General features: G+C 40.7%; 1 protein-coding gene across 4 annotated transcripts in view; it reads left to right on the top strand.

Moving 5' to 3' along the window:
• Window positions 1–13,200, top strand: part of ARHGAP28 (Rho GTPase activating protein 28) — a 77,785-nt gene that overhangs the window by 43,160 nt on the left and 21,425 nt on the right. For all 4 annotated transcript variants that reach the window (XM_009667118.2, XM_009667119.2, XM_009667120.2 and 1 more), the window contains 3 exons: window positions 3,737–3,954; window positions 9,587–9,674; window positions 11,654–11,811. In XM_009667118.2, the coding sequence (XP_009665413.2) occupies window positions 3,737–3,954; window positions 9,587–9,674; window positions 11,654–11,811 (464 nt within the window). The remainder of the gene's footprint in view (window positions 1–3,736; window positions 3,955–9,586; window positions 9,675–11,653; window positions 11,812–13,200) is intronic.

Genomic DNA, 13,200 nt, shown 5'->3' with positions numbered 1-13,200 from the left:
CATAATGTATTTGGAAAAACATGTAATAATCTGCACTAGCTTGCTGCTGTACAGCTTTGTGTTGGATAACTTGATAACATCTAGAACAGCAGTTCTCAAATTTATTTCCAGTTATGACTCTACTTAAAGACTCATTATATTGTGCAACACAAAATACCACTATACAATGAAATGGAATTTCTTTTGGGGTCATGACCCACCGATAACTGCTGCAACCCTGTTTGGGATCATGACCTCTAGTCTAGGAACAACTGATCTAGGGATAGATTTTGTAAAAAAATGGGCTATTCTTTCCATGCGCTTTCCATGCGCTTATTAACGTGAGTGATGATGTACTTTTCTTTCCTTCACACACAATGGGAGGTCATTAATTCTGCTACCAGGAAAAAGGGTGAAGAAGGGGAAAAGTTGCTTTATTTAGCAACTAAATATGTAATCAGTCATGGTAAGTAGCTCACATCTAGCTCCAACCATATACTGGTTTTATGGGGAATACTGCTCACTAGTTGCAGGTAGGGACTCTGTTTGTGAGCAAAAGGAGAAGATCTCAGTTCACCCGAAATCTAAGTCTTCTCGGAGGGCTATGTTCTGGCAGCTTACATCCAGCGTGTACTTCTTTGTGCTGGCCTGCAGTCTCAAATAAAAAAAGATCAAATTTGTAAATTGAAACTTTATGAGTATTGCTATGGGGAAAGCAGAAAAGCAATCTCTCTCAATCAATCAGCTTGACCCTCTTGGGAAAATTCCTCTCTGACTGCCCTCTCTAGCTTGGAAACCCCAGAAAGGCAAAATTGCTCATCTCACACGGGGTCTCCTTCATACAATTCTCAGTGTGAACTGGGATGTCCCTGACTTGTCACCAGGGCCAGCAGACTGTCACAGATCTGTGAGCCAGGTACATTACCAGGTCACAGCAATACAGGGGCAAATTTTCCCTATTCACAGAGGCTTCTCAGTCACACTCATCGCTGCTGAGCTAAATGTTCACAACTGTGCAAACCGTACCGCAGTCCCAGGTTATCCTTTGTCTGATTGCACCTCATTACATTGAATTGATTTTTTTTCCTCTCTGACTTGAATTAAAAATGAGACTGTAAGGTAAAATGCGATACATTTCCACACTTCATTTATCTCCGTACTGTTGTTTTAAACACATATATGCACATGTAAACAGAAGCAACCAGGGAGTGCTCATTCTAGTTATTAACTTTAGGAATATATTCAGTCTGGGATTATAAATCTTGGAAATAACTATGAGTTCTATCAAGATACTGTTAGGCTAATACTCTTTGCTGAGGATCAAAACACAGAAAATCAATGTGGAAATCCTCAGGGTGAAATAAAAACAAATATTCATCACCCTTTTGAGATGTCATTGAGAGGAAGAGAAGCAGAATGCTTAAGAAGGAAGCAAAGGGGTGATAGCAACCAGAAACCAGTGATATCGTCAAAACCGCAATACTGCTTTTTGCAAGGTCGCTTCATGACACTTGTACTGTTGATCTCGGTAAGGAAGAATAAAAGATCACACTAAGTGGCAGGAGGAATGACAAAGTAGGGGAAGAGGAAGTAAATGGGTGTTTAAGATGACAGTGATATGCACAGAGTTGCTTTTAACACTTAGTGTTTCAAGGGATATTGTGAATTATTTGGGGTTAAATCTGAAATTCAAAAAAAGGCACATGTCTTTCCTGACACCCTCTAAGAGAAATAGAGAATCACCAACCACTGGGGATCTGTTTGTCTTCTCATGGGACGGAATGAACCACGTTGTCTAGATCCTGCTACATAAGTGGCTACCACTATAAAATAATATTTTGTCAAACAACATAGTTTTATTAGCCCTCATTTAAACCTATGTATCATAATTTTGAGGCATTTTATACAGAAATTCATTTTCTGCAACAGTTTTACTCATTTGCTTGTTGTCGTTATTTCTCAGCCTATTGTTTGGGAGTGGTTAGAACAGAAAAAAGGAAAATGCCAGAGAGAGCAAGTCACAGGGGTGACACGTAAGCAGGCAGAATTTCATGTCGGTTTTACTATTATTTCAGAGCACCACGAAAGCCAAGTTTGATTAAACACTAAATTCTTGGAAAGAATTTCAGGACAAAAGCCAAAATGAATGTAATTAAGAAACAGGAACGTGAATGGCTGTGGCTAGAACAGCAGCACACAGGAATGGAAAGAGCTTGTTTGGAAGAAGAGGGAGAACAGCAGAAGGACCGCTAGTTCAAAACTTACAAAAGAGGAAAAGCAACAGTCTGTCGTCCTATATGTAGAAGGAAATGGAGCGGAAGGAAACCGTTTCATAGGTTATGGAGCTGGTCACGCTGCTGTCTTAACAAAGAGCAAGGTTTTTTAGAAGGTATTTTCCTAGAGCTTTGTAAAGAAACAAGCCAGTTAACAGTGAAGTCAGTGATGGCATATGTGTAAAATGCTTTCATTTGCTGGGGGACCAACCCGTCCTGTAATTTCCTTTTTGTGAATCTAACTGCCAAAGTGCAATAAACTGGTGCCTATCAATCTAACTGCATTCTGGCGATGTCAAGGAGGGGCAATAAAGGAAAAGTGGAAATACGAGCCTGTTATTAAGAGCAGCACTGTGACAAGAACAATGAGTGAACAGTTGTTTTAAGGAACATTCTGCAAATTAATCCATTTCCTGTTTGGCATGTTTATTTTTAATAGCTGCTCTTCAGTCGAAGCTGGAGTACAGTTATTGTTCTGATTATCTTGTCTCAAAAAACATATTACTGTCATTCAAAGATGCAATTAAAATAAAGGCCCCCGAAAACTCCCATGTGAAGAGAGATTTAAAAAGATTATGACTGTTTACCACAGAAAACAGATTAATAAATGACAGGGACAGCAAAATTTAAATTTACTAAGTGATTCAGAGAAGGCAGGTTGGAAATGCCACTTTATCTCACAGTGACAGGGGACCTGCAGCGTTGAACCAGTTAAGAAGTAGGTATCGAACAGGAGTCAGGTAGGTATTGGTCACTAATCAGAGTATTAAGAAACCCTGGGGTGTTGCTAGCCAGACTAACTATTTGAAATCAGGATGATACCTAGCATGCAAGGACAGCTATTTCTGCATCTTGCATCCCTACCTAACGATACCTACCCCTGCCTAACACTTGCTCTTTAGTGAGTGGTTCTGGACCTTAATTACCTTGTCCAAAACTGGCTGTTAGACTAGATGGATGTCAAGTTTCTCTCAATGTGGCATCTTCATGAAGTGCCTGATTGCTAGCTGACTCCCTAGGTTTTTTTAAGCATTTAAAATCCTTTCAGCCTTAATGAGCAAAATAGCAAATATGTTATTGTATTGTATACAGTATTTCAATGTTTTTTCCTGTTTTAACTGGAACACCATTTAAATTACCACCTGCCAGATGGCTTCCACCTGTATAACTGAAGAGATTTCCTTTCTGTTCTTGAATGAGGGACTAGCTTTTAGGGATCTTGCTGTGTTAGGCTAGAAACTATACTGCCTTCTTCACACAGGTGTGTTAATGCATAGGTTAAAAATACTTCTGTTCTTCTGCTAAGCCTGTCCTGTGCAGATACGGCCAAACTGAAAATTGACAATCTGTTGACAAAACTAAATTGACTTATACTTGTTGCTTAAGACAGATTGGAAATGGAAACTTCTTGAGGTGAAGGCTAACGCACTGAACTACCCTACTGCCTCCTCTCCTGCCTTGTAACACGCTCTCTTCCTCCACAGAAGGGGAGCTGGAGGCTGAATGGCTGCAAGACGTGGGTTTATCGACACTGATCTCAGGAGCCGAAGAGGAGGATGGCCAAGCCCTGCTGTCCACCCTGACCCGAACACAAGCTGCTGCAGTGCAGAAGAGATACAACACCTACACTCAGACTCTGAGGAAGAAGAACAAGCACGCAGTCAGGGATGTGCGAGACATCTTTGGCATCAATGACTCTTCTGTAAGTAGCTAATGCATCCTAGTGAATGCTTTTGAACTTATTTTTTATGCATTTTGCAAGTAGCTCATAAAAGCTTCTACCTGAGAGGGAACCTTTTCTGCTGACAGTGTACAGACAGTCATAGCAGTTTCTGGCACTAAGTGCAGACTTTTAATACTGTATTTGCTACATTTTGAGAGGAAACGAAGAAACCACCTGAAATAGATGGTGCACAGTTTTGCAACTAACCTATATCATAATGTTGTATCTATTGCCAGCCTTCCTCCTGCAGTCTCCTATCAAGACTAACATTTACTCCCTTATTTTTTGGAAATTGGTGAGTTACTCTTGGCGGTTATTCAAACTTTTGCTGGCTTCTGGGGACACTTGCTATTTACTCAGCAGCCTCAGCAGTGAAGTAAAACTTCTCTAATGAAGCAACTGGGGTTCAGATATAAATATGAAATTAAACGCCTGCCGGCATGATTGCAACTGGTACACTGGCAGTTACATTTCACTTATATAGCAAACAAAATTCTATTAACTGTTCATTTGTTTCACGGCTTTAGAAATGAGCATTGCCTCTGGTGGCTTCATCCACTTCTCCCTGCGGATAGCTCTAAATGCACCAATTCTTATCCCTACACATTTTATTTTGGGGAATGCAGTCAACTGTGTGAATTTATTCCAATGCTCAAAGCAACATGCATGACTTTAGACATGTGACTCAAGTTATTTTACACAGGAGTCACAGAGAAGCTCACAAGCTCATCTTTGAAATGAATATTAAAGCTTTTATCCTTACAAAACCCCAAGAAAATCTTTCTTTCTGTAAATTTGCTTTGTCCCTTTCTGTTTGCCTTTCCTTCTTCCCAAGCTTGCCATTCCAGCCGAATTTAAAACATTGGGAAACAAAATCATAGAGGCATTGTTATATTAGGATTCCAAAAATATAATGGTTGGGGGGCTTAATTTATTGGTCTCCAATGTAAGCATCTAGATTCTTTTGAACCTTGTGCTCATATCCCACAAATATATCCAGAGGCACCCAGCAGTTTCCTGTGGGCAGACTTTCTTGCATGAGAACTCCTCAGGCATGTTTGCATGAATATTAAAAAGCTGATGGCACTTATTAGATTAGCACATTTGTCCTGTTTCAGATTTCTGCAAACCTTACTACATTTACAATTTGCAATAGAGTTTAAGTTTTCTACTAAATTTCAGTCAGCCAAATGGATGTTGTACGCATTCTCTTGAATGCACACATTATTGATTTTTTTTCTGACCTGCTTATTTTTCTCCTCTGTTTCTCACTTGCTAAAGTATCGGAAGCTCCAGGACCATTGTCCTTCAAATCAGCATTTTACCTTTTCTGAAATTCAGCTCACTTAATTGTTCTGCATTGTGAAAGCCTGAAAGATAAGCCTGCAAACGTAATTGTTAAGACTTCTCATTCCTTCTTCCCACAAAAACATGCAGTTCTACAGGGTGCTTGCCTAAACGTTAAACACTGATACACAAACACAGCTGCAGAGCACAAACTCAACTCCCTAGGATGGGCTAGGAAGGGGATTTTGTTTCTAAAGGTCTGCTAGGTTCCCAATGCCCTCTGGGCATCCCCGTTGCCACTATCTCTGCTACTCACCGTGGGATTTAGAGAGCCTATCCCAGTTATCACCTCTTTCCTCAGGAACTGAGGCATTTGCTGAATCACTGCTGCAGCAGTGCAGCACTTTAGTGGGTGTCTGTATCCGAAGCTGGACGTGCAGTTTCCTGAGCAGTTCTTTGTGAGGCAAAATTAGTTTAAACTGTCCCCATCGCTGTGCTGTTTCTTTGGTTATGGCACTAGAGCTGGTGGTGAGTCGTTACGATGAATCAGTTTGGGAAAGTTGTGTAGATTAAAAACAACCCAGTCAAAAACCAAGAGCAACCGGGGGTAGGGAGAGAAAATCTTTTCAGCACAGCTGCTGGAAAAAAGCTGGTAAAAAAGACTTTTTGAAATGGCATGCAGGAGTTTTTGTTCTCCCATCCTGATTTTTGAAAAGTTAATGTGCAAAAATAGCTCTAATTGCTTTGTGTAACTCTTTCTATAATACTACCCACTAGGAGACTGGATTTACATCTTCCCATCAGTTTAAGCAATACAGCAGCCTGGGGTGGGTCACAGGATAGATTATTCTCTTCTATGGCTAATGATGAGAGAAAAGGTGATTAGCTCACCAGGATCACCTGAGATGAGATTTACAGGACTACAGTGGTGACCGCTGAAGCTGCATAAATAGCTGTCATCTAGAGGAAAAGAAAGAGATTTTCCCTAGTTTCTTCCTTCTGTTCTGAAAAAGCTCTGCATGCTAGACTTTTATTGCTATTTTCTTTCCTTGTTCCTCCAGAATGGTGTTCAGCTTCGCTGCTGGTAAAAACGGAGGCAAGCCCAAATGAGCTGCAGTGAAAGGAAACGGAGCCAGGCTTTTTTTTTTCCTTCTCTTTTTCAGTCTCTCTCTCTCTCTCTCTCTCTCTCTTTTTTCTTTCTTTCTTTTTCCTTTCTTTGTTTTTTTTTTTTTTTTGGCCACTCTGGGCAGGTGCTGTGATCCCCCGGGGAGCAGCAGTGCCTGGGCAAAGCTGCCCGCCCCGACTGCAGTGCTGCAGCACCGCATCCCGCAGCCTTGAGCCCAAGGCACCACTGTGGGCTGCAGGGTAGAGTTAAACTGGAAGGCTTATTAATCATAGTGGCCTGATTTTCGCAAGTGCTGGTCCCCCGCTGCTTCCAGTAAGGGCCAGCGGATCTGCTGGTGCTCAAAGCCCAGGAAAATCAAGAGCAGAATACAAATGGGGGAAATAATTGTTATTATTTTTATTGGGGGAGGAAATGAAGTGCCGTGTTCATTAACGGCCCTGTACATTGTGATCAGCTAAAACTCCTCAGGAGTTTTACAAGCATTCTGCTTGGGCGATGCATGAGGAAATCAGTCCTAATTGAAGAAGAATCACTAACTAACCCAGAGCTGTTTGCATGAAAAGGCATTTGTGATGACAGCGCTTGAAAATACAAATATATCCAAAGCACTGGCAGCTTATATCCTGAATGGATCTATAAAGCTAACCTCCTCTGTTTTTATTCCCTTAGCTGCAGGGCTGACAATAGAATTTTGTTGTTCTGATGCTGCACTACTTTGTTTTTACATCTTCTACAATGAAGGCAGCTACTAAAGAACTAACTATCCATCTCATCTCCATCTTTTTCTTGCTGTTCTGGCTTCCTCTTCCCATTGGAAATTCCTATGTACATTGTACTAGTAAACATTGGGCTCATTTTTAGCGTCAGATAATGAGAAGTGTCTAATGAATCACTTGCAGTCAGAAATCAGGATATGTGAAGTCTTGCCTTCACTGGAGCCCCAGCCAAATCAGTAAAGCTGTCCCAATTCAGCGAAGGACAGAATTTGACTCTTGGCCTTTCACATTCATCAAGATATAAGCTTCCTAGGTTTTTTCTTTAATCTTATTTGCTAAAAAAACAATATAGACCTCTGAAATGTATGCATTAAAAAGCTTTTTTCCCCTCCAGTCTTCCCTTTCCTTGTGTAATAGAAACATAAGATAAGGAGAGGGAGAAGAGGGGAAAAAAAAATCCTGATCCTGTTTGGAAGACACTCCTACCAAATAATCATAAGACTTGGCTTCTTTATTACTTTCCCCGTGGTGTCTGGGAGATGACAGCAAGAATATGGTGTTTTTCCCACCAATCCTGGTATAGTAAGTACATGGTTCATCATATTCAACTGCAACAAGCTAGAGCAGCCTCGAGGCTCCTCCAAGCACTGCTGGGTGAGAGGCAGAGTTTTGCTGCCAGCTCCCCTCTTTCAGCTCTGCAGCACTTGGCAAAAACTGCTTACTGCAGCTTCTTCACTGTTGATTTCACCTGTGTATCAAGACTGGAAGGATTTTTCAAATATACTTTAGATTCACTGTAATCCTATTTTGAATACTGTTTTCAAGGTCACACACTATGGGCAGTGAAAGTAGATGATCCAGTTGCTAATGTCTGTCATTCATTTCTCCATCTGGATCTTAAGCAGTGGAATAATTACTTTTATGTTTGATTTGCCCAAATTGCAGAGGCAAGTTTAACTGTCCCCGCCACTTCCATACTCCCACCTGAAATGTGCATTGCTTTTTTATGTCCTAAAACCATTTGTATAAATGTTATGAGGTTTTCTTATAAAAGCATCTGACGGTTCTCCTTAAAAAAAAAAATCAACAGTCCTTACATTCTCCTGGCAAAGGAAATCCATGTGACTCAAATCCTGTTTGCTATCAAGTTTGTAGGCTGTTGAATAGACTCTCTCAGGAGAGATTTTATTCATGTTACATTTGACTTTGTTACCCAAATAGCTCAGAGGATAAGACTGAATAAAACGACCACCACATTATTTCAGGCTTCCAATTGGAAGGGCTGCCTCTCTTAAATACCTGACTTTTTTATTCACCTGCAAGCTGCTCCTGTACATTGACTACAAATGGGGAAGACAGAATGCTATGCCCTGAGGCATTGCTGCTTGTTGATAAGCAGCCGACTGAGCAATTTAAAGAGCAATTTGAAGAGCGACTCTAGTGGGTTCATTGGGGCCCTCAGCTGCACGCTCAGCTAGCAAGGCCGGGGGCTGCTCTTAGGCTCTGTTAGGAGGTGGTGGCATCTGATAGCAAAGTCAGGTGTGAGGCAGTAGGGCTGGAGAAACAGGGGGACTCCAACAGCTCCCAGTGGGATGCAAAGAGCAGAGAAAAAAAAAGGCTGGTTTGGAGCAGTTTAGACGTTTTTGCCCTTCAGAGCGTTTTTTTTATATCCTGCCCTTTTTTCACCCAAGAACACGCAGGTGAGCTGCTACCCTCCCCCTAACACGTTCACACTGATTTGTCTTTATGATAAGTCCCAAAACTGCTGAGCACAAGCACAAAATGCAGCAGCCAAGAAAAGGTGATACTGCTTGAAAGTCACCCACTGGGCTTCAGAGCCCCTTCTCTGCTGTGCTGCACACTCTTGCCTCATTTTTTACCACAGTGCAGAATAATTTCTGGAACAGGAACAAATGAAGTTGAATACACAAAAGGTCTCCCCCCCCCCCAAAAAAAACTGTTTTTGCAGTTCTCTGACAAAGTGTGAGTACATAACCCAGTGAAGGATGGCCATCCATTAGTAATTTGCTGGTGCCCAAATCTGGAAAGCTGGTGAACAGCCTGATTTGACAGGTGCTTGGGAGCAGCAGATGTTCAACATGTGTCAGAGGGTGCTCAGACAGAATTGTGACCAAAGTGATTAAAAGCAGGATGGATTACAATTTGACAAAAACCTCTCACTTAGTACAATTACACACAGCAATTTACTTAGCTAATTTCAGGCATTATGTAGGGCAGGACTCATTAGCTACAGAGAGCTGTAATAATACTGACCTCAACATGATCCATATCTGTGCAGCCTGAGAAAGATTAATTCTCAGGCTCTGCTATGAAAAATGTACTCTGGCAAATCACAATAGGTTGTTTAAATTTCACAAAACAATGTAAGCTGAGAATGATGCACTGTTGCTTGAATTGTAGCGGTTTCTGTCCATAGACTTTTACTTTCACTGCAGTCTGATCATTTTTCCTTGCCTATCAGCCCACATTTGAGACAGTTCCAGTGTCACCAGTTCCTTCTAATGGTATCCAGCTTCCTGGGCAGAAGCCAGTTTGGAAATCAGTTAGCTGTGAGTATGCCAATGTGTAACCAGTGTTCACTTCCTCCTAGAAATTATAGACAGAAAGATCCGTCTGTGGTGGTGAGGTCAGTCCCCTGTTTTGCATTGGGGACATGCTGAATATATTTTCTTAAGATCATTATCAGCTTATTGTCATGTAAGAACCAAAGTTTTCCATTCACAACTGATGTTGTACAGACACCGACTCCTGCCCTTGAGGCAGTGAAGTCTAAGAAGTGTTGATCCTGTCAGTGCTGGGAATGTAAAAATAACCTCTAAACAACACGATGAAGAATTTGCCCAAAATATGTCAGCAGCGTATTTTCTTGTTGTGAATCATAATAAGAAAGATGCGTATTTCCTTCGTATTTCTTCTCCAGTACTGTAGAAATTGTAAAGTTAGAAATTCATCATTTTTCTGGTTCTCCCCTATTATTCTGGTCTACTAATGGTGTCAGTTTGGACACTGCCCTGGCAGTGATTGGCAGTGCTAATAAAAATCGTGACTGTGCCCTACTTAGCATCCAAATAACTGTCAGCAGCTTTCCAGGTGAATGACTGTCTCTTATTTTGAAAGCTCATCCCATTACTGTTTTTCAGGACTTACCTAAAGGGATATTAATCCTGGAGTTTCTAAATTAGTCCCTTATACTTTTGCCTATAGATATAGTGCCACAAACATCTTCCTTGGTCGCAGAAGCCCTATCATTTCACTGTTCTGGTGATACTTCTGCTGCTCAAGCAATTATCTTAGAACAGATGGGGAGTAAATTGCCAGGGGCACAGTGGAGGGTCTGTGGTACCAGCTCTGAGAAGGAGGGATGGAAAATATCTTAAAATGGCTTGGCCATTAGATAATATATAACACAAGGCTGCAATCTAAGGCCACAGTTCAGAAGCCAGGTTTGTGGGATCTAAAAGCATAACATTATTTTGTAAATTATTTAATAACACACTTAGCTTTATTTATACCCAAATTTCAATTTGTGCCAAAACAAAGGGTGTTGCAAAAGTCCTTGTATCTGCAATCATAAAGATTCAAAAATCATGGGACATGCACATGTTTATAAAACATGTAAAAATTTTTAATTCACCTTCTGATTTCCATGGCTTTTGAATGCTGCAGTCCTCGGGGCTGAAATTTTACTTCACTTTCAATGAAAGCTGTGATTATCTTCGAATTGCATGAGTCTAGGAGCTGGATCTTAAGGGAAAAATTTAAAATGTCCTGAGATGTGGGAGATAAATCGTGAAAGTTGACACCACTGGAACTCATGCATATTATTACACTTTGGACTCCATGACAATAGAGTATTTCTGTACTCGCTACTTGATTTGAAAAATTGTCCTGTGGCACCCATTAATTTCAGGAGGCAACTACATTTTAGAGTACAGCAATAAATTGTTTCACAATCTCTATCAGAAATTCCAGTAGAACTAGTGTTTTGCAAACTAGAAGATTGTACATTGAGTCCTGTTTTGGTCCTGTACACCTAAAGTAGCAACTGTGGGAAATGTGAGTACCTATGTATGTGAGTATATATAAATATACACACAATGTGTTCTGAGTGTAAATAAGTCAACTTATTGAGAAACTGAGAAACTGTGTCGACAGCATTTTCTGTCAGGAACTTTTATTTTTAATTGTTCATTACACAAGTACCAACATAGTTTGCCTGGCCTGGATAGACAAGGACAGAGTACAAAAACTTGGTAGTTCCTGATAAACAGGAAGTTACAGCTTGACTGTCTTTCTCACGAAAAGCAACAAGTAAAATAATCTAAAATGAAAATAGGGATTTTATTTCCAAGGGGTTATTTCCTCCAGACAAAACAGGAACATGCTGTGTTTTACATTGAAATTCCTCTTTGAAGCACTTCCCTTATTACTTTCTCAAGATTTTTGTCATCCTTGTCAAAATTTTAATGTCTCTGTACTGAAAGCCAACATACATTCAGTGTTCATATATAGTTTCCCTTGTTTTCAGCTAATAGCTGTCTAGACTGTGGACTAGATAAAGGCAGCCCATCGGTAACAGAAGAGCTCTCCTACGAGGTTTCTTTCTCGGAGTCCATTACAGTCGTTCCAAAAACCCGAGAATGGCAGAAAAACCAGAGATTCAAAAAGGACGACTCCGCTTTGCCTGTAAGTTTATTCTCTGAATATCTCCTCAGTTGTTTTCTTTAACCCATTAATTTCCTGCTTTATAGCTCCAGCACACTGAAGGCTGTTAAGACATATTAGATTTTCTTAGTTATGTGTGCTTCGCAGAGACTTCCTGCTGTGGGTGCCTACCTCATACGTCTCTGATTCCCAGAAGGCCACCAAAGATAAACGGGATTTTCAAGCATGGGCTTAGTTTGTACCCATCACAAATTAGTCTGTATAACTCAGTCCACAAAAACAGCATCGTCTGCACATTTTTCACCTGGAAATAAAGACAAGTTACTGGTAGCAATACTAGCAATCATTTTCGTTACTTGGTCTGCTTTCGTACTTTACTCCCGCACAGATTTGTTAATATATGAATTTAAAGTTGTTTTGTGGCCATAGGGGAAAAGCAAACCTTTGCTGCTCGGTTGTCTCCAATTACTAGTCAGCACAATTATGATGTAAGCGTTACTATGTCAAAAGTTAAAGGAAAGCTTATCATATCTTTTCATCCAACTAGACATGCGCTGACTGGTTATGCAGCTACCTTGAATTCTTCCTTGAAGCCATTAGATAACTTTCTCTTTCCATCAGCCTTCACAATTTCGCTACTGAAAATGGGAGCATGAGGTGTGTGCTCTAGATACCACCTTTTTAGTGAAATGTATGAAATAGCTGTTAACTGTTTGGAAGCATTTCCTGAATGTTATGGTATCCTGAGATCCTGAACTAATCCAGAATTGCTGCTGTCCACACAGATACTGAATTCACTGCAAATTATCCATTTGTCTATCTATCTCAGGCCCCACTAAGGATGAAGGACTTGAGATGCAGAAGTAAGCTTTCCTGTTGAAAGGAGTACTAGATACCAAACAGATTGCAGCTGTGCTTTAGTGTGTCTGGTTGTTTTGTGGTGGGAATAAGCTTGGTGCCCTGAGGAGAATAATAATACCTCTGTATTCATCATGATTACGGCAAAATGAGGGTTCCTTCTTGCTCCTTGTAGTAGAAAACCTAGGACCCTAGCCTTCACTGCAACGCACACACACAAATTATTCTCTGCAACTGCTGTGGAGCTAACTTTCTGGATGATAAAGGAGGGAGATCGGTGACAAATAGGGAAGAGAAGGTGCTACACTGAGGAGCATGGACCTATAGGTGAATAAATGATTAGTTTTAGAAAAGGCCAGAAATGTGCTTAAGGTGAACTGCATGGAGAGCAATGTTCTGAGTGCTCAGAGTATGTGAGAAATATACTAGATGATCACAGAGGAAGACTTTCTAAATAAAGCCAATAATTGTAGCTGTTGACATTGGCATTTCTCTTACTTCATGTGCTGCCACTCTTGGTATCTGTTCTTTCCCTATAGTAGCTCAGACTGT

This window comes from Struthio camelus, chromosome 2, assembly GCF_040807025.1.
Source record: "Struthio camelus isolate bStrCam1 chromosome 2, bStrCam1.hap1, whole genome shotgun sequence".
Classification (NCBI taxonomy): Eukaryota; Metazoa; Chordata; class Aves; order Struthioniformes; family Struthionidae; genus Struthio; species Struthio camelus.
This window is presented reverse-complemented; position numbering and strand designations above follow the sequence as displayed.